Below are 20,164 nucleotides of genomic sequence, written 5' to 3'. Positions count from 1 at the left end.
GGCGACCTGGCGGAAGCCTCACCTCAATTAATGCCAATATCAACATCAACAAATTGACAACACCACCTCACATACCAACCACCCACCCTCGGCCAGGAACGACATTGGAAAGATTGCCGTCGCGAGAAACAGTCGCAAGTCAATCGCTGCTTCTATCTGACAGCTCATTTGCCCGGTTTCCGACAGTCGCTTGCACTGTCCACTCCCCCTCCCACCCCACCACACCCAAACGCAGCATACAACCCACCACATCCTTGGCCGAACAGAGACAACACAACAGCTTTGTCTGTTGGCATGAATGGTGTAAACGGGTCAAACACAGGTATGCAGGGAGGACCAGGAGGTGCCGGAGGGGGCTGCCGCCATGGCAGTCGGACCAACGCCCGCCGGCCACCAGGCCGAGCTGAACATCATCTACGCCATGGTCGAGGACCTGTCGAAACAACTCACCGAGAACAGACGTGTCACAGAAGACATCGTCAGCGGCCTGGGTAGGGTACGGAGTCGAGCTCGAGAGCGACAGTTCACCAACGATGAGGTGCTCCAAGAGGCAGCGGAAGAGATACTATGTTAGTAGCCACCGACCGTGCGACAATTCTGTGGTTTCTTTCTGCATATACGGATTGATGCTGACTTGGGTGTTACCGAATAAACAGCGCAAGAATCCAACCTCGACACCATCATCTCCGTCCTGACCGAAGCCCTCGACCGCGCCAAGACGAGCCGCGACGCCAACTACCAGCTCCTGACCGCGTACGCCCGGGTGCTCTCGACGCTGCTGCAGCACTTCCACGCCTACAAGCAGAAGCACATCGCCGACGTCTCGGCGTGGCACCACTCGTACCGGGCGCAGCTGGCGGAGGCGCGGGCCGAAAACTCGAGGCTGCGGGAGCAGATCTGGGAGATGCAGGAGCACGCGGGGCGCGCCAACGCGATGCTGCGCCAGTTCCGCAAGCAGTACGACGAGGACGAGAACCGCAAGGAGCGGCGGGTCGAGGCGCGCGCGCGGCGGCAAGAGGGTGCGGTTCTGGAAGAGGCTTGCGATGCCCGACGTTGCGGACGATGATCTGGATGCTTGGAGCGATGATGATGATTTGGTCGATCCCGTCGAGAAGGAGCGACTGCGCGAGGTCGAGCGCAAGCAGGCGGAGCAGGCGGCGGCGGGGCTCGGTAGCTCCAGCAGCCAGCAAGGGGAGGACAGCGAGGGCGAGGAGGGCGGCATCCCTGGGCACCACCCGGGTACGGGCGGTGGTCTTGGCGGTGTGGCCATGGAGCGGGAGTTGAGTGGTATGCCTACACCACCGCCGAGGCCGGCCAGCACTGGCAGTACCGGTGGGCATATCGGTTGAGTCTAAGCCCATCTTGTCAGGACATGATTTGGTCATTGCAGTGTCTGGTGGGGCTCAGACTAGGGCCTGGGCTATCCAAGGAGAGTGATCGCTTTGGATTTCACCCATTGGTCCTTTGGAACCGGGTTGTCCGTTTCAACCAAAGGCAGAAACGGTTATATGGCGGCATGCTATGAACATATCAGGCCTACACTTTTATCCTCACATACCTTGGATGATGGTGTGCTGAGAAGTTCTCAAGCCAGGGCTGTCTTAAACATCGAAAGAGTAGCGGCGACACATACCCATGAAGCTGTGCCGTATTTTTAGTCCCGGCCTGCAGGGCCAGCTGGATGTTCTCCGGCAAGATATAGCCTCTGCGGGTTTTTGCAATGCCAGCCGGGATGTATTAGGAATTGTCAATGGCAGAAGGCGGTGCTTTGGAGAGAGGAGGTTGCGTGCTCTTGGCTTGGACTTGACCTTCATGAGTTATCTATGGAGAGAGAATCAAACCCCTGAAGGGACGAATAGTGTTATATCATGATACCCCTTTTCTTCTCCTTATTCGTCATGGCATGTCATTGTAGGGCAAGGTGACTGGAAGGTAACAGCTGCAGTTGGCTGTGTCGCCGTCATTTTCTGTTTCGTGCTGCAGGTCCAGACCTAGCTCTTTTCCCCAGAACATTGGGCGAAAGCAAAGCGGCGACTGCCTCGGCACGGAGTAACTCCTTGAGGGTGACCGATCACTCGTCTGTCACTGTCTATATTAGAATACTTCGCCGTGATGTCGGCATGATCCAGACCGTAGGCTGGTGTCCCTGATGGTAGGTACTGTCCGTGGTGCCGCTCTGCCTTTTAATCGGACGAGTCCCGAGTCCGAGTCCGCCTCATCCGATTTACTTGTGATGAATGGAGAGTAAAATGGCAGGCCCGGACAGAACTGCGGGCTCTCGCACCAAGCGATCACCGGCTCTTGGATTTAACAACTACGGTTGGTTAAGTTGGTGTCCCTGTATGCTTTCCCGCAGGGTCGCAAAGGACACAGCCGGTCCGCGGGCACCGGCTTGGCGACGTCGAGACCTTTCTGGAGTGAATCCCGGAACTCGACATTACCACCGGCTTCTCGGGATGTTTGCTAGTTCTAACGACGACAGTTCTTTGAGGATCCAAGCCAGGGTTGAAATTAAACAGGGGCAATGTTCGTTCATCATTTTCCGCGAATTTCCCTTTTCGGCGCGACCAATTACTGGAGGCCCTGGGTGTTGCTGGAGGACGAGTTTTCCTACTGGAGGCTTGGACATATGCCATTAATAATTTTGTTAGTAGAAGCTTTCCTTCCAGGCCTTCGTAGAAGACTACCCAGCCCGCTGGACTGACACAAGAGATATAAGATGACGGATGGTTCCGTGCTCGGTTCGATTTGGTATAGTCGGTTTCATGATGCGAAAGATTTCAACCCCCTATAACTAACTGTAGTTATATGTGAAGCCAGTAGCTCGAACCCCGGGCTTTATGGTGTGATGATGTACGCCGCAATCGAGCATCTACGCTTTCGGTGATCAGATGGCAGACCGTTGGTTTCTTGGAGAAGTGACTACAATGTCCACTTCCGTCTGACTCTGTCTTGGGGGTTGAGTTCATCGATGAAGCATTCGTACATCGCAACGTGCGGTATAACATCTGCCATCGTCCAAGAGGTAGGGTCTCGACTGGGCGCTTGGCATGCCCTGTCTATCATGCGCCTCCTCGCAGACTATCATAGACATTTTCAAGCTCGAAACATTAGATCTGAAGCAGGATAAGCAAGACCGAGATGTGACAGTTATTTAGTGTGCAGCAACATTAAGATGACTTGAAGCCTACTTATACCCTTGAGTCCACGTCTGAACGGAAGAATCAGGAGTGGGAAACGATATAAGACAACATCGGTGCTCTTTTCTTCGGTTATCGAAAACATCACATACCTTACTACATCTCCCTATTTTGCGTTTCCAAAATATCTTCAACCATCATTTCGCCTCATGCTTTGATAGAGTCGTCCCCAATGGAGGATTTGGCCAGGAAGCTTGCCAGCGATGTCGAAGCGCTCAGCGAGTACATCCGGTCTACCGGGGGTGTGCAGCCTTCCTTCGATAGGAGTTGTCCCGCTTCTGTCATCCCAGAAGACGCACCCCCGGAAGCACAAATGGCCAGGGAACGTATTATGGAGCAGTGCTTGAAGCTCTTGCAACTTGCCACGGGGCCCAGCGATTACATGATCAACATACAGACAAACGTACGTGAACGCCTCTGAAAATGGCATCTATCGTACAAGCAAGCATGCTCACCCCAACGATTCTAGTACCAGTACATCGCATGCCTGCAATAGTTGCGCCACTTCAACATATTGAGACTGGTGCCCATGAAGGGCGCCATCTCGTATACCGGTCTAGCCAACCTGGCCGGCTGCACCGAGACCCGGCTGAAGAACGTGGTCCGCATGGCGATGACGACGGGGCTCTTCCTGGAGCAGATACCGCAGCAGGTCTCCCACTCGGCCACGTCGGCGCTGTTCGCCACGAGCGAGGACTACCGCAACTGGGCCGCGTACGCGACGGACGTCTTGACCCCCGTGGCGGCCGGCATGACCGAGGCACACAAGCGGTGGCCCTTGGCTACGGAGAGGACGCGCACGGCGTACAACATCGCCTTCTACCACGATGTCTCCTTTTTAGACCGGCTGGGGCAGAACCCGGCACTGCATAAGCAGTTTGCGGGCCATATGAGGGCGCTTGCCACGAATCAGGGTACCCATATGAAGCATCTCGTGAATGGCCTCGAGTGGGATCGAAACCCGAACGCTACTGTTGTTGATGTCAGTATAGCCCAGGATGCATTGGCTTATTCTGATTAACTCTCTGACACCTTCTATGTACGACCAGGTCGGGGGCTCAACAGGCCATTCGTGCATCGCTCTGGCCCAAGCCTACCCCAAACTCCGCTTCATCGTGCAGAACCTGCCCGAAGTCGTCGAGGGCGGGCCCAAGATCTTGGCGGACGCCCCGAACGCTGCCAGCATCGCCGACCGCATCCGGTACCAAGCCCACAGCTTCTTCGAACCCAACCCGGCAGTCGGGGCCGACTTCTACCTGCTCCGGTTGGTCTTACACGACTGGAACGCCGAGAACTGCGTCCGGATCCTGCGTGCCATCGTCCTCGCCATGCAAGCCAACCCTAACTCGAACATGGTCATTATGGACTGTGTCCCTACGCCCCCGGATCGGTGCCCCGGTCGGTCGAGCGCGTCGTGCGGGTGCGCGACTTGACCATGACACAGATGTTCAACAGCCAGGAGCGTGCCCTCGAGGACTGGGAGACCATTCTCGAGAGGGCGGACCCGAGGCTCAAGACCGCGACTGTCTCTCAGCCGATTGGGAGTGTTTTGGCGTTGATCAAGGTGGAGTTGACTGAGTAAGGTTGGCAGTCTGGGCAAGAAGCAGCTACTTAAGTCGCTGATCCACGAATAACTTACTCTGATGCCTATAATGGGATGATATAGACCAGATCACATAGAGCCAACCGTATAATTGCCTTTGAATAATTTTAGAAGTTGCTCTCAGTAGTGCAAATTTAGGTGGTAGATGTGTATTACTATTAAGAACGCACCTAAGGCGAGATCCAAGTAGCATCGGAGAAGATGTGACGCTGGCCAAATCTTCACTTTCTGATTTATCCAATCGTACAGAGGTACGCGTAGCTTTCGGCTGGCATTGAAAAGCAGTTTGTGAGAGAGCCCTAGAAAGGCATTTCAACAGCCAAGCCACCGAATAAGCAAGCGCAATGCCCGACTTCAACCCTTACATCTAGATCCGTACACATGTTCGTACATCAACATCCACCTACTTCACACTCCATCCAAGACCACCCAAGCTTCCGTAGATGGAGTGGTGACTCCGTCAACGGATACTGTATCTGCAGTAGTGCTGGAACCTTCGGGCACCAGAAGAGGAATGAACGACCAATCCTCTATATCTTCTCCGCCGCCAACGAGATAGATCCCCAGTACAGATGGACTCATGGAGTAAAGCGAATCTTCCACTGATTCGTGGATGACATGCAACGGAGTCCCCGGAGTATACATGGGTGTGTTGTTGTTCTTGCCCCCTTTCCGCTTTCGTCTGGACAGGCGGACGGCATAAAGGGGCTCGTCATGGGCTATGGCGTCCAGACTGAAACCGGCACCGCGATTCCCCTCGTCGCCAGCACCGCCATCATAAAGTAGACCGAGACAATACAAATCGGCATCATTTTCCACCACGTCATCCGACGACACGAACCCTCCTCCCACGGAAGGACCATGGAAAGCTTCCTGGCGCTCCAAGCGGGGTTTCACGTTATTGATGTTGTTGTTGTTGCGGCAGCCGTCTCCGGGCAACGGGGCGTCACTACGCGCGAGGGAGAGGTGGTCGTCTTGGTCGTCGATGCCACCGCCAATGCAGTAGCGTCGTCCGCACGAGCGCCGTGGGCCGCGGGCGGTGTTGGTCTTGCGCAGCCGGTCGGTCCGGTTGACCTGGTTGCCGAGGCGCGACAGGGCGCGCTTGGGGGAGGTGGTGCGGTACTCGTCGTTTCCGGCGTCGTAGAGGCTCAGGTCGATCTGCATGCGCTTCACGGCGGCGGGGCGGAGGGACTGGGCCAGCCGTTTGGCTTGGGGTTTGGTCAGGGGTTTGCCTATACGTGACATGATGGTGATGGACAAGACTACGCGTGGGCTCCGGCACTAATGGGGGCGAGTGTGAATATGGAAGTTGCAATACTGCTTCAAGGTTCAATTGATGTATTACAGGGGCAAGATGTTGATCATGCGTATATGCCTTGTTGTTGAAAGAAAATCCTCAATGGTCTTGGGGGATCTACGTGTGAGCGAAGGGAGCTCTTATACCAACAGACCCCCAATGTCTCGATCACCCCAGATCCCAGTCGGGCTGGACCCTTATTTCATCGACATGTAGCTAAGCTTATGTTGAAGAGTCACCAGCAGCGTGATGATGCATCTTGGTATTGGTGTAAGAGTGCGAGCAAATGGATATGATTGGCTGGCCACCAGCCAGTCTGTCCGGGCGCATGACTCACCTGGCCGAGATCTGGTGGTACAGCGCCCCGAGGCAGCTAATGCTGCCTAGCAGCCGTCCCCTAGTGGACAAGCCAATGGAAAATTGTATCTCTGATCTCTGAGACTGGCCGGGGAGGAGTCATGGGGTTAACGTTTAGCCATTTATCCTCCTGTTCGGGTTAACATGGAGAGTTGGTTGCCTTTTAGGATGTAACCCGAGTTGGGTAGTGTGGGAACACTTGGTAGGCAGTAGCAGGCAGACTCAACACTTCAACCCTTCTTCCGCTACTAGTGCCCAAATTGCCATTGGAGTTGGAAATCGGGTTTAAACCAAGAAGAACCATGGTTTAACGTACTATTAAGAAAGAATGTCCAAGACGAGCTACCTGACATAGATGTGTGATGTCAAAGGTAGCTCTTTCGGCCCTTGTACGTATACCGTGACAACGAGGCAAGGGGGTGCTGCAAGGAGATATATGATATGCATGTTGGTTGTGCCTCTGCCGTTCCATTCGTTAGATGGTCATGCAAAAATCATGAAACCACAGAGACTAAACTCGAACCTCGGATGCTTAGTCCACTGCTCTTGTCTCTCTTGTTATAAGGCACCTCTCACTGCTGCATCCCCACCGTGGCATTTAAAACAATAGCACCATTGCGTACCGGGCGCTATGGCGATTTCCAAAAAGACGGCTCATATAACAGACTGCAGCGATGGTGGCATCGGAGCCGCCATGGCCAAGATCTTCGCGAGAAGGACTACTACATGTTCGCAACGCTCCGAAACACATCCAAGGCGGGAACTCTGCGAGACCTAAGCGACGTCGAGATCATCGAGCTTGATGTCATTTCGGATGCTTCCATCGCCCGCTGCGCAGAGCACGTGAAGGAGCGAACTGGCGGCACTCTGGATATTCTCGTAAACAATGCCGGTCGAGACTTTCTGATGCCGCTTCTGGACGTGAATATCGGCGAGGCCAAGAAACACTTCGACGTCAATTTCTGGAGCGTGTTAGCCGTCACCCAGGCATTCGCGCCTATGCTTATCGCTGCGCAAGGGGTCATCGTGAACCAGAGCTCCGTTGTCTGGGACCTCGCCATTGCCTGGGGAGGTACCTACAGTACTTCCAAAGCGGCCGTCAAGCAAGTATCCGAAGTCCTGCGTGTCGAGCTGCAGCCCCTTGGTGTGCGCGTGGTCACGGCCATTATTGGCGCCGTCGATACTCCGATCGTCGAGAACTCGCACCCAGGCCCGTTCCAGAGGCCGTCCGACTCATACTCTGAGCCAGTTCGACCCATCATTGCAGAAATACGCCAAGGAAAGACGCGGGCTGGGTTAACCGCCGTTGATGAAGTTGCGCGGCAGCTGGTCGACGATATCCTCGGGGGTGCCCAAGGGCCTGTCTGGCGGGGTGCTACGTCCACAGTATGTAGGTGGTTGAGCAACTGGTTCCCGGATTGGTTGTTGGACCCAATCAATAATAGCGCAAGGGGCACGAAAGAGCTTCGACAGTACTACTCGAGCAACCCTCCCGGCATGTCACCTGGGTAGGAGATGGGTGTTTGTTCCATCTTGAGCCTCCAGGTGACTACGTGGGCTAGTCCTACCCCCTACTGCATCTATGAGGAAAGTGAGTATGCACTTGTAGTTAGTTCTTGGATTAGGTAGATATCTTCCGCGCCCAGAAGCATCTGAGCTCAGGCCAGAACAGAGTAGTGCCAAGGTCCAGGCAGGGCAGGCCCCTGCCTAGAATAAATAACGTTTGAGCGCTCATCTCGGCGACTTCCCCAGCGCCTAAGGTTACTGTAGACAATTAATGCCTTCTTGCCTTCCTTGCCTTACCGGCTTACTTACTCAAGAGTTGTGCCTAAATAAATGTTCCGCACTACGAAAGCCAGCGCAAACTCTCGCCGTCACAATCTGAGCATTTAAATTGCTTCTAATGATTTTTATGCATACAGCCAGTGCCGTATTTCAGAGTTGAAGGGGTAAACAATTCACCTCCAATGGGATTGTTTACCAAACCCGATCTGACTCTGATGTGCAAAATGGAATCCGATTCGGCATCCGGTTCTGCCAGGATAAGAGCTGGTGGTGCAGTGCGCCGCCGAGTTAGTTCTCGGCTGCTCTCTTTGGCGCAACAAAGCACCACCAGGTCGCGCCATGTGCTTCCTATCCGTTGGCACTTTGGTCACTTTTGTCACTACAAGTGCTTCCGCCAACACAGAGCCTCAGGGCCTGTGACAGCACGGGCGCATGCTGACTGGGAAATAGGTGCAACTAATCAAAGCCAAAAATACCTCCAGTACGTCCAGTCCTTAGTAAGCTTTCGACCCGGGAACGCTCTAGAATATATACTACGTCGTAAGTCGACTACACCATGTGCATGCCGGGACATGACTTGGAGGAGCAACTTCGGCATGAAGCCAACGGCCTTCTGGCGAACAACCCACACATTGCTACTGCTGCAGGGGTGGTGGTCCTTATCTCGATATTGCGATGACATGGCTGATCCATTCCCAGTGCGACATAGCAGACCGCGCTTCTGGTCGTCTCGTCTCTAGCCCTGCAAATTGCGATGAATGATGAGCTGATGCTGTGGTCTGGCTCACATCCATAGCCTGATAGGTGTGACCATGCGATATCGCAAGCCCGTGTGTGTGTGTGTGCGCGGCGTGCCACAGCAGCGGAACGGGACGGCAGACCGAACTGACAGGCGGGCACACTGACTGCACTTATGCAGGGATCTGTCAGACACTGCAGTCGTCTAGGGCACGCCTACTCTGGTCTCGGGAGACTCGACATGCACTCGCCATGTTGCTGACTGCCCGAACAGGAAGGTGCGTTCCCAGCAAGCCGCCGCAGCCAATGACCCGATTGGCGACGATCAGCCTGGGCGGGTCTTTCTCATCTCGGCTCATTGTCCAGATCCACGGCCATTGATTCATTCCTCTGCGAGTTGCCTCACTCGGCTAAGGTCACATCGAGGCGGGGAAGATACAGTAGGTCAACGATAGGCACGCCCATATCCGCATTGGTATCATGCATTCAATGTTGGTTTGTATATAGTGCCCAGCACTCTTCTCCTGTACGCTGCTTTTCTTTCCCTTCGCTCTCTCCCAGGCCTCCTCGGTAGACTGCTCTTCTTGTCAGCCTCCCTTCCAATACCCAGGCACAATGAGACTCACCTTCTCGGCTTCGGCGGCGTTACTGCTCGCCCCTCTGGCCCCGGTGCTTGCCCTCCGCCATACTAGTGGTATGCAAGTTGGGCCTATCGAGATCAGCCTTCTACAGGATACCGAGCTGCTCGGCATCAATGGGACCAACGGCTGGGGCACCTTTGATCAGCAGTTGGATCACTCGGACCCCAGCAAGGGCACCTTTGAGCAGAGGTTAGTATCTTGCACACCCGCTCTGGCTGTGGCAGAAATTTAACTAACAACACACGACAAAGATTCTGGTATGGAACCCAGTACTGGAAGGGCCCGGGCTCGCCTATCATCCTGACTACACCCGGTGAACAGGCGGCCGATGTAAGTAAAGAGCAATGCATGGCCTTTCAATAGCACTCCAACTGGGCGCCAATTTTTTCATGTTTTCCCTCGCTAACACGCTCACCAGGGCTTCAACATAACTTACACCACCAAGAAGCGGCTGAGCGGTCTCATGGCCGAGAAGATGGGTGCCGCTGTTGTTATTTTGGAGCATCGCTATTGGGGCAAAAGCAGCCCCTTCCAGGACCTCACTGTCCAGAATCTGCAGTATCACACACTGGACAACGCTCTCAAGGACCTGACTTACTTCGCCAACAACTTCGATCAGCCCTTCGACAAGAGTGGCGAGAGTCACCCTACCAAGGCACCTTGGATCTTCACCGGAGGTTCCTACCCGGGTGCACTCGCTGGCTGGTTAGAGCGACTGGAGCCGGGCACTTTCTGGGCCTACCATGGCACCAGCGGTGTCGTCGAGGCGATGAGCGACTTCTACACCTACTACGACCCCGCCATGGTAAGGGCGCCCAAGAACTGTACCAAGGACCTGACCGCCGTGATCGACCACATCGACGAGATCTTGTTCCATGGCAAGCCAGAGGAGAAGCAAGCGCTCAAGGACAGGTTCAAGCTTGGCGATCTTGGTGACAAGGACTTCGGCAATGCTTTGTTAGCTGGCCCTGGCACATGGCAAGGCTCCCAGTTCTACACGTTGGAGCAGGAGGGCGTTGTTCCACTCTTCCAGTTCTGCGACTACATCGAGAACGTATTTCCAAACGCGACGAATGCGACGTATATTTCGAATGAAAACGGTGTCGGCATAGAGAAGGCATTGGACGGATATGCTAAGTGGTTTGTAGAGATATCCTTGCCCGGTAGTAAGTGTTTCGGAATCTCCCAATACTCCTTATGAACTCATATGAGCTAACAAAAGCATTGCAGCATGCGAAAGCTATGGGCTGGACGGATTCAACGGCACTTACAACACTGAGTGCTACAAGTACGAGGAGGAAAACAACCTGATGTACAAGGATACCCGGGTCGACAATGTCTCTGGTCGCACGTGGATGTGGATGCTCTGCAACGAGCCTTTCGAGTGGTGGCAGACAGGGGCCCCCTTCGGGACACCCTCGTTTGTCTCGCGCAAGGTGGACGTGGAATACTTCCGCCAACAGTGTACCTACATGTTCCCCCCTTCTGAGGGCGGATACGGTATCCTCAAGGGCAAAACGATCGAGATGCTGAACAACAGGACCGACGGGTGGTTCCATACCGACACCAAGCGCCTCATGTACGCCAATGGCCAGTACGACCCCTGGCTGGACGTCACGGTCAGCTCCAACATCTCGCGGCCCGGCGGCCCCGTCCAGAGCACGAAGGAGCTTCCCATATGGGTAATTCCCGGCGGCAACCACTGCAGTGACTTGTATGGCCAGAACTGGGAGGCCAACGCCGAGGTCAAGGCCATTGCGGACGCCGAGGTGGAGCAGATGTCTAGCTGGGTTGACGACTTCTACAAGCAGAAGAGCAAGAGAGAGGTGCGTTTCATCTCTTAGATGCTGCTGCTATTGTGGCTAGAGTTACACTATTGATAGAGAAGTACCTAATGTGTGTATTCCATCAACCTAATGACTAATAAAGAGTCCCAACTTACTTGCTTGCTGAGTCTGTTTCAGCTTTGATCTTTGCTGTTGTGGTTCGTTGCATGTTTTCGGGTATGTCTTCTCCAACACGGAAATGATGACAGCTGTTTTTTACTTCGTAATCGTGTCATACCAACATGGGCACAATACAGCAGCAGGTCAACGGGAAAATGTGGCATAGGTATTACCCGTTGGTTTTCTACCGTTAGGTGGCACGCAAACCATGAGGGCATGCGTATTTTACCCGATACCGCCTTGGAGCGATGCTAAATGACATCAAACCACAAACAATGCAGTATTCTCCCAGCCTATCACGGACGGAACGGAGCTCTGTACAATGTAGCAATGCATAGGCTACCTCCTTACCTACGCACGAGAAACTTTTGGCATGTACATACCATACCAACCTCTTACTGCAGTAGGTATCATTCCACAATCCGGACCCGGACCCTCTGGCCCTCGCGCTCGGTAGTATTCACCCACTCCAGCAACAGGGGAGCTTCGCCGAGGACCCAGTTCCCCCGCCTGACGAACTCCTCGTCGGGCTTCTTCTCGTCGTCATGATTGTGACTAAGGATATGGCTCTCCTGCCACACGTGAAACCGCTTGTCCCGGAGGTCCGTCGCCAGGTCGCCCCAGCACCACCACATGGTGCCCATGTAGCGCCGGTTGATGCCGAGCTCGAACTCCTCCTCGGGGACGAGGCCGTCCCGGCTGTGGCGCTCGCTAGCGTTGGCCCGTTGGAAGATGCGGGACCAGGGTAGGGTGTGCGTCACCGTTGTCGTTGCTGCTGCCGCCGCTGCTGCTGCTGGGCGTTGACCATCGGGGGCGGGGGCGGCGGGGATGGTGACGAACCGTACCCCGCGCTCGCGCAGGTCGTCCGACTCGCTCCGCCACCGGTCGTTGGTGTAGAAAAAAAAGCCGAGCGAGATGTCTTTGGACTTGTCGCCCGACGTGCTGCGGAGGTGGCCGAAGCCGCGGCGGGCGAAGATGTCGATGCCGCCCTCCTCGCCGGGCTCGGTCACGCCGCAGATGCTGCGGTGCGTGGCGAACGTGAGGGGCCTTCCCTCGTTGCCTTGGGTGCTGCCCGGCGCCAGGGACAGCGTCAGGGCCAGCTTCAGGGCGGCGTCTGGGTCGCTGCGGGAGAGGGTGGGGGAGGCGGATAGGCTGACGTGGATGAGGGCTTTCCTTTGGGAAGGGGTGAGGTTGCGTTTGATGGAGACCATGGTTGGTGATGGTTGACGGACGGATGGACTAGAGATAGTTTGTGGGTGAGATGGGAAAGATTGGAAGGATGGTAGATAGTGTGTGGGTGGAGGGATGGAATGGAAAGACTAAAGGAGGAGGAGGAGCAGACCTTACTTGCTTTTAGGCAGCTGTTGAAAGAAAAGGGGGAATCAACCCCGCTCATAGGATGGATGTGTTAGTAATCCGTCAAGGGATGCGATCCCCCCTGAACGATGATCTGTGTACGTACTTGAGCAGGAGGATTCGGGCGGTGTCGGAGGTACCTACATTGCATATTGGTGACTACGGCGCTACGGCGCTCTGTCTGCAGCAAACAGGACTTCCCCTTAGAGTGAATGGCTCGGTTTCTATAGGTATATACTACGACCTCGCAGAAGAAATAGGAATATATACATGACGAAATCAGATCATCTCGACTATACAAGAGGCGATGCGAATTTCCCTTTTACTAATCTACCACCGCACCAATCCCCCTTTCCCTTCAACTAACTACGTTTTGCGATACGTCTCGCGTTCTACCACGAGATGCCTTTGACCGTCCGTTGCGTGGTTGGGCTGATGAGGTTCCAGAGAAGAGGTTGTTGATGCCTCTTGCGCAGGCGAACCAGCAGCAGGTCGCCACGATCAAGGCGAATACGAGGACGCCGACGACAATGATGATGAGGACGGTCTCTGAATGAGTGCCTTGCTGTTCCTGCTGAGGCGGAGGCGGGGGCGGAGGCAGAGGTAGAGATAAGGGTGAGCTGTCGATCTGTGGTGGTTCGTCAACGGCGGCGACATTCAAAACAACATCCACTTGGCTCTTGGATTCTAGTTGGTGAGCTCTATTGGTGGTGATGGCGGCGGCGGCGGTAGACGGCAAAACATCACGAATCCGTGGCGATGATGCGTTGGAGCCCGGGGCCATACCTGGGCTCGGCTCTGTCGATTTGGAGGGGGGATACCAGGATGGTCTAGGGGCTATACTATGATCGAGATCATGCTTGATCGAGGTGACAAAGGTAGATGCCACTCTATCATTCGTCTTTGCATAGCAGTTGTCGCTACTGGAGAGTTGAAGTGCCAGGAACGGAGTCGCCTGGTAGCTGCTACCGTTGACAAGCGTGGCGTTTGTCATGAGGATCGTCCCTATCCTGGTCCTTGACGGAAGATATGTTGGGTACTAGACTATGCCTCACGCTATAGAGCCTGGGTAGAGATGGCTACCCCCCGTCAACGTCTGCAAAAGACGACAATGTCGAGTCTGGAAGATGGCCTGAGATACAGGCCTCTTGCATTTTCAAGTTTTAGTATAGTCCATAGTGGCCCTGAACTCCCTTTACACTCAGAGTAACCTGGGGAATTACGTCCGGAAGATCTCACGGTCAATGTTAGTCAGTCATCTGTGTTCTGGGCGACAGTTTGCTAGCCGCCCGCCACATGAAACCGGCGACAGAAGGAGGACTCAATGCGGAATCACTTCCCACAGCAAAACTAAAGACTTCAGAGCGAGGATGGCTCTGGAGTTTACAAATGTTCTCTCAAGTATATCTGACTGTAGGCCTGGCTCGTGAATCGATCTGAGTGTTTCCATAGAGGGCGGATGAGCCATCCCAACCACACCAATCGTTAAGAGATACAACACCATACACAAACGATGCTATCCATATTCAATCCATGGCGCCCTTATATCATAGCAGTGGTTGACTGCACCCACCCATCCACCCATCCATCGCACTTTCGTCGTCCACTGCCAGTATAAGTAATGATACCACTAACACTCAGACGCTCATGGCCATCTCCACCTCAGAGTCGGACCTGTTATCCTCTCGGCGGACGGTGCAGCAGCCACAACCCTCGGTGTCTCCGTCCCAGGTCATGAAGGAGCAGCAGACCGTAAGGACCATGAGGAAGATGGCGATGACGAAGATGAGCATGATGATGACAGCGGCCACGAGGCTGGGTTGCTCCATAGTGTTCGCAATGTTTTAGACTTGAATTCGCAATTGGCGAAGGCCTTGCTGTCCCTTATTGTAGATCGTAAGGCTGGTGGCCTTGATACGAGGAAGAAAACGATGTTGGCTTAAGTGCTGCGATAGATGACGGAAAGCTCCAGGTGAGAAGGCTTCATAAGTGATAGGATGAAGCCACAAGATGGATGGTGATATTATGAGATTGAGGTATACACAAGGGAGTGAGCCAAAGGCATCGCTGAAAAGAATACAGGATGTAAGTCTGAGTTGATCTTGAAAATCATTCAACAATTCTGGGCGATTGGCATGTCGTGGTTCATCTACAAGTCTGGATTGACACAGCAGTCGCACAGAAACACAAGTTTGCATCACGAAACATTTCAGAAACCTGTCTTAACCGTTCACAGCGGCAGCCTCGCCTTCAGCTAACTTGTTTGCAGGAGCAGGAATTCAGATTTGTTTGTATTTGATGAAAAAGAACGGCTTGATGATATGGATAGATAGGCAAGAAAGATCAGTAGCTGCAGATTCCACCGACATCATCATCAATGGTCCAAGTTCCAGCAAGGCCGCTGCAATCATATTAGCAAGTTTTCTTCATTGAAACCCTGAAAAGGGGCAAGGACAGGGGCCGGGATAGGGACAATAACTTACTGCTCAACAACTGGTTCTTCGACAACTTCCGGCTCTTCCGGCTTGCCAGCAAAGAAGTCGCCATCCCCAACAGTCTTAGCCTGGCGGCTCATCCATCGCTTAGCCCACGCCTCGACAGCGGGCTCGCCCGTCTCGTCGCGCGCCTGCTTCAAGAACGGGATCAGGGCCGTGCCACCGGTGCCCTTGACCTTCTTGGTCTGTTGCTCGTTCTTCGAAGCGGTGGCGAGATTCTGTGGTCGCCTGGCCGTCTCCGGACTACGGCTCCGGCTGCGGGCGCGGTTCTGGCGCGACGGTAGGATGATGAAGCGCGTGACGATGGCGATGTGGATGTCGCGGAAGCTGCGCAGCATGGTCAGGCAGGCATCGTAGGCAATCCCGAGGGGCGGGTTGGCCTTGGCGTTGGCCTCGACGAACTCGCGGATGTTGGCGACCGACGTGACGTCCCGCAGAAAGCGCGCGTGGGGTCCGGGCATGTAGCGCCGCATGTCCTGGATGAAGTTATGGCTCGGCGCCTTCATGCGACCCTCGCGCTCCGACTCGGACGCTGGGTCCGCCTTCTCGCCTGTCGGCCGGTGCTCGATGCCCAGCATGATATCGAAGAACTGGATCAGCGAGCTCTGGGCGTTGCTGGGGCCCGAGTACTGCACGTAGTCGGACTTGCCGGAGCCGTCGTCCCAGATGACGCCGTGTGGGAGCCCGGCCTCCTGCATATTCTTGCTGCCGGCCAGGAAGGTGCGGATGCGGCGGTAGAAGAAGCCAGGATCGCAGCTCTCATGCATCCGGTGGAGCAGTTCGCCCAGGTCGTCGAGGCGCTCGGCAAACCCACGCAGGCAACGTGTCACGGTTTCTGCGTCGTTTTGGCGAGCGGCAGCGACGGCGGTGAGCATGAGGGGGATGATGGGACCGCCACGGGCTTCGATGGCGACGGAGACCAGGTAGAACCAGGACTCATCCAAGGAGCCGGTGAAGGTGACCAGGGTGGCGAGGTTGTCGAGGTCGTCGATGTCCTCGCCCATGAAGAGCGGCTTGAAGTTCCACAGCACCGAGGCGGCGTAGGTGGAGACCGGGGGCACTTCAAGTCTCTTGCAGATATCCAGCAGCGGCACCGAGATGCTCGGCGGCACACGGTCCAGGGGGCGTCGCCACCCCAGATGTAGCCGTGAGCGAAAAAGGTGAGGAGCATGTAGGCTCTCCGCCATTCCGCGTCGTGTTCCAGACCGACGGTGGAGAGCACGGGCAGACGATCGATGACTCCTCTCAGACGCTTGCTGAGGATGAGGTGTTGCAGGTTGGCCGCAATGGACTCCCACTTGTTGTAGTAGGGGTCCGGCAGTCTCGTCAAGGGCAGGACATCCGGCAGGAAGCCATGGGCGGGTGAGATGCCATAGTCAGCCAAGACGGGGACGGGAGGAAGCATGGCGGGCAAAGCTCTAGCAACGGTTGGCTGGAGAAGAGGGCTATAAACTATATTTGCAATAGTAGATAGAGCAGAGTGTTTGCAGGTAGGGGGAAGGGGCAACTCTCAAGTTACGGATCCTGACGCAAGGAGTATACAGGTAATTCTGTAATACTCCTCAGCCGTGCGAAACTCCCGGTAAGCCGTGAGCATGAGATAACGGACGGGGCTATACTTGAGACGAGGCCAGAGTAGACGACGAAAAATAAGGGACGGAGAAAGCAAGTCCCAAAAAGTTGGGAAAGGCTGGCTGTTAGGTTGAGGCCTTTTGTGTTCGGCTTTACTTTACGTACGGAATAAGGCGGCTTTGTGGGTTCGACTTAGCAATCCAGCGTATGATTTCTGACTAATGACATATGCGCCGTACTTGTATGCCTGTTTGTTGCTATTATAGATCAATTGACTGAGCGTCCCCAACTTACCACATCCTTACCCCTTCTTTGCAGCACTATATCGGTCCATTGTAATAGTGGCCTTTGGTGTAAGAGGACTGGCCAGTGGCAGACCTCTTGTCGTCGTACAAGCAGATGATTGATCGATTTGGCCCCCCGAAGTGGATAGAATGTTTCCGCTACGCCGGGGCCGCCTTTTCTCCAGTTCCCCAAGCTACGCGTGTTAGTCGTTAGAAGGGGTCCTGTCTACCTGTTCTAGTCAAACGGCAGAAGGGGTGGCGGGCGCCAAGACGCAGGGCCGAGCGGATGCTGGTTGTTTCGTCTTTCCAACACCAACAAATGGTGCATCGTATGAGTAGCCTAGTGGGAAAGAAAGTCGGGCTTGGCCGATGTCGGTGTTTGCTGGGCAGCTTGCAAGCCGTTCGTTCACCAATGGGGCTGCCTTGCAGACTGCCTAGTAGCGAGCCAATAGGTATGAGGTCCAGGAAGGTAGCGTTCGTTGCATGTTACTGGGGTAGTGGCAGGAGTTGTATGTAGTACGCAAGCGATGTCTGATCAATAATCTGTGCGTCGAGGTTGAAACAAAGAGCGCCTGGACACCGCTGGGGACAGACCTCAAGGGACACTGGCTAACCTAATAAGTGTCTGGCTGGTGAGGTCATTCATTGTAGCTTCTGTGCGAGTCGGCGAGTTTAGTGGAAGCACAGCAGCTAGTTAAAGCCTTATCGCTATCGCTATCGGCGGTGGTAGGCCGTACTTGTAGTAGGCGTTGCCCGCGTTGCCCGCGTTGCCCAGCACATTCTCAGCTCGTTTTCATTGGTGGACCAGCCCATTTGATGATCCGCACTTGCACTTACTTGCTGCCTCCCAGTCACTTCAGCCTTGGCGGGCAGCATGGACAAGGCTTCCAACCCAACTGGAGCATGGGACTCTTGTCGCAATCCATCATCCAGCTTTCCTGACCACCACCGCTTTCTTCTCGTCTTGATCAACGCATGATGCGATTGACGACCTCGTGCGCATGAGAAACCGCTGGGCTGGCCGGCTGCAGACGAAAAGCAGAAGATGGCTGTTCAGCAGCATGTCCTGAACTGGCTGTACAGCGTCTTGACCAGTGTATGTCAACGTTGCCTGTCGCATTCAATATGACGGCATCTGCCTGCAGCTTGATATGATCACGCGATCTAACCCGGGCACTCTCCAGGAATATCATAATGTTAATCGAACATATAACGACGTAGCCCAGGCGCTATCTGTCTATCCATCATTGTCGCCGCGGACCGACGTACATACATTCGACAATGGCGTTTCCGCACTGCTAGTCCATCTCACTGGCACCATACCCGTCGTCTTCCGAGGAACCACGTACCGGTTTCCCATATCAATATGGGTGCCGCATGCCTATCCCCGAGAGGCGCCCCTGGCCTACGTGACCCCAACGGAATCCATGATGGTTAGGCCAGGCCAGCATGTTGATCCCCAAGGTCGCATATACCATCCGTATCTGGTCGGTTGGCTTGAGTTCTGGGATGTGAGTGGGAACGAAGCCTGGCGTTGACAGTTTGCCAGAATATCGAGTACTAATGCAAGCATATGCAGAAATCCTCCATACTCGACTTTCTAGCCATACTGCGCGACGTGTTTGCCAAAGAACCCCCCGTCATCGCGAGGCAGCAGCCACCCAGACCTCCCCAACCCGAGCAACCGACGGCGACACCGCCCCCTCCGATCCCGCCGCTACCTGCTGAGCTGTCTAGAACACCGGTTCACACTCAGTCGCCCGCAGTTGGGGATCGACCTCCTCCACCGCCGCCCAAAGGTCACGATGGTCCCCAAGTTGTGCCCGGCCAGGCCATCAACAGCAATGGGCCCCCTCTGCCTCCTTTACCACACGAAGCCCGCCAGAGCCAGTATGGCGCACAACACCTTCCGTCTAACAGGATGTCGAGATATGATAGCGCACCTCCTTTACCGACGCAGCAACAGCAACAGCAACCGCCACCACAACAATACAATCAAGCGCCAGGCCAGCAATTCCACCCCCAGCAGCAGCCAGGCTCATACCAACAACCCGCCCCTCAACCCGGTTACCAAGGGCCACCACCACCTGGCCCAGGTCTGCCGCCCATGAGCCCAAACTATCATGACGGCAACCAGGGACCGCCATATGCTGGCCAACCTCCAACCTGGCAACCACCGCACCCACAACAGCCCATGCATCAGCCGCCGATACAGCCCAAACCGAAACCACCGCCTCCGCCAGACATCATGGACGAGCCCCTGACGCTCTCCCTCCCGTCGCCCTCCAACATGCCCCCACCCCCTATCCCGCCCAACCCAGAAAAAGACGCCCTACTGCGCCAACTCGCTTCGACCCTCTACACGCTCCGCATGCGCGCGCGCCAGCAAAACGAGTCCTCCCTGGCCGGCCTCACAGCCCAGCGCAACGCCATGCTCACCGCCGCGCAGAACCTGCAATCGGACGCCAGCAATCTGGCGCCCCTATCCGCCATGCTGAGCTCCAACACGGCGGTCCTGCAGTCCTCGCTCCACGAGGCCGACCGCGTCATCTCCAACTCGCGCACCCAGACGCCGCCCGGAATCGACGAGCTCCTCGTCGCGCCCACCGTCGTCGGCAACCAGCTCTATGACGTCGTCGCCGAGGAGCGTACCCTCGGCGACACCATCTTCATGCTGGGCCGCGCCGTCGAGCGCGGCCGTGTCGCCCCCGCCGTCTTCGCCAAGACGGTCCGCAGCCTGGCGCGCGAGCAGTACCTCAAGAAGGCGCTGGCGAGGAAGATCGGAAAAGGGATGGGGCTCGTTGCGTAAGTACCTAGTTTTGCGTACTATGGACGGAACAAGAGTATGGAAAGAAAGACGCAAGCAGCTTTCATCGTTCGTACGTTATAG

At 55.2% G+C, this 20,164-nt stretch overlaps 10 protein-coding genes across 10 annotated transcripts; 6 read left to right on the top strand and 4 right to left on the bottom strand.

Moving 5' to 3' along the window:
• Window positions 1–364: 364 nt before the first annotated feature.
• On the top strand, window positions 365–1,349 carry PG986_014871 (uncharacterized protein; the record flags this gene model as incomplete). The annotated part of the gene is given in 3 exon segments (XM_066851093.1): window positions 365–569; window positions 657–1,024; window positions 1,035–1,349. The coding sequence occupies 3 exon segments, from the start codon at window positions 365–367 to the stop codon at window positions 1,347–1,349; spliced, it is 888 nt and encodes a 295-aa protein (XP_066693331.1).
• A 2,023-nt stretch (window positions 1,350–3,372) lies between these two features.
• Window positions 3,373–4,782, top strand: PG986_014870 (hydroxyindole O-methyltransferase; the record flags this gene model as incomplete). The annotated part of the gene is made up of 4 exons (XM_066851092.1): window positions 3,373–3,603; window positions 3,697–4,182; window positions 4,250–4,570; window positions 4,645–4,782. The coding sequence occupies 4 exons, from the start codon at window positions 3,373–3,375 to the stop codon at window positions 4,780–4,782; spliced, it is 1,176 nt and encodes a 391-aa protein (XP_066693330.1).
• Window positions 4,783–5,211: 429 nt separating this feature from the next.
• On the bottom strand, window positions 5,212–6,048 carry PG986_014869 (uncharacterized protein; the record flags this gene model as incomplete). The annotated part of the gene is made up of 1 exon (XM_066851091.1): window positions 5,212–6,048. The coding sequence occupies one exon, from the start codon at window positions 6,046–6,048 to the stop codon at window positions 5,212–5,214; it is 837 nt and encodes a 278-aa protein (XP_066693329.1).
• Window positions 6,049–7,183: 1,135 nt separating this feature from the next.
• On the top strand, window positions 7,184–7,969 carry PG986_014868 (uncharacterized protein; the record flags this gene model as incomplete). Its single annotated transcript, XM_066851090.1, has 1 exon — window positions 7,184–7,969. One exon carries the CDS (start codon window positions 7,184–7,186, stop codon window positions 7,967–7,969), a length of 786 nt encoding a protein of 261 aa, XP_066693328.1.
• Window positions 7,970–9,595: 1,626 nt separating this feature from the next.
• PG986_014867 (serine-type peptidase) lies at window positions 9,596–11,465 on the top strand (the record flags this gene model as incomplete). The annotated part of the gene is made up of 4 exons (XM_066851089.1): window positions 9,596–9,810; window positions 9,873–9,951; window positions 10,040–10,787; window positions 10,852–11,465. 4 exons carry the CDS (start codon window positions 9,596–9,598, stop codon window positions 11,463–11,465), a joined length of 1,656 nt encoding a protein of 551 aa, XP_066693327.1.
• Window positions 11,466–12,482: 1,017 nt separating this feature from the next.
• On the top strand, window positions 12,483–12,794 carry PG986_014866 (uncharacterized protein; the record flags this gene model as incomplete). Its single annotated transcript, XM_066851088.1, has 1 exon — window positions 12,483–12,794. The coding sequence occupies one exon, from the start codon at window positions 12,483–12,485 to the stop codon at window positions 12,792–12,794; it is 312 nt and encodes a 103-aa protein (XP_066693326.1).
• A 487-nt stretch (window positions 12,795–13,281) lies between these two features.
• On the bottom strand, window positions 13,282–13,917 carry PG986_014865 (uncharacterized protein; the record flags this gene model as incomplete). Its single annotated transcript, XM_066851087.1, has 1 exon — window positions 13,282–13,917. One exon carries the CDS (start codon window positions 13,915–13,917, stop codon window positions 13,282–13,284), a length of 636 nt encoding a protein of 211 aa, XP_066693325.1.
• A 643-nt stretch (window positions 13,918–14,560) lies between these two features.
• PG986_014864 (uncharacterized protein) lies at window positions 14,561–14,752 on the bottom strand (the record flags this gene model as incomplete). Its single annotated transcript, XM_066851086.1, has 1 exon — window positions 14,561–14,752. One exon carries the CDS (start codon window positions 14,750–14,752, stop codon window positions 14,561–14,563), a length of 192 nt encoding a protein of 63 aa, XP_066693324.1.
• Window positions 14,753–15,266: 514 nt separating this feature from the next.
• PG986_014863 (indoleamine 2- 3-dioxygenase) lies at window positions 15,267–16,823 on the bottom strand (the record flags this gene model as incomplete). The annotated part of the gene is given in 3 exon segments (XM_066851085.1): window positions 15,267–15,324; window positions 15,407–16,519; window positions 16,531–16,823. 3 exon segments carry the CDS (start codon window positions 16,821–16,823, stop codon window positions 15,267–15,269), a joined length of 1,464 nt encoding a protein of 487 aa, XP_066693323.1.
• Window positions 16,824–18,319: 1,496 nt separating this feature from the next.
• PG986_014862 (Ubiquitin-conjugating enzyme/RWD-like protein) lies at window positions 18,320–20,083 on the top strand (the record flags this gene model as incomplete). The annotated part of the gene is made up of 3 exons (XM_066851084.1): window positions 18,320–18,370; window positions 18,420–18,785; window positions 18,854–20,083. 3 exons carry the CDS (start codon window positions 18,320–18,322, stop codon window positions 20,081–20,083), a joined length of 1,647 nt encoding a protein of 548 aa, XP_066693322.1.
• Window positions 20,084–20,164: the final 81 nt, after the last annotated feature.

The sequence above is a fragment of the Apiospora aurea genome (assembly GCF_038362705.1).
Source record: "Apiospora aurea strain CBS 24483 chromosome Unknown utg000010l_segment0_segment0, whole genome shotgun sequence".
NCBI lineage: Eukaryota > Fungi > Ascomycota > Sordariomycetes > Amphisphaeriales > Apiosporaceae > Apiospora > Apiospora aurea.
This window is presented reverse-complemented; position numbering and strand designations above follow the sequence as displayed.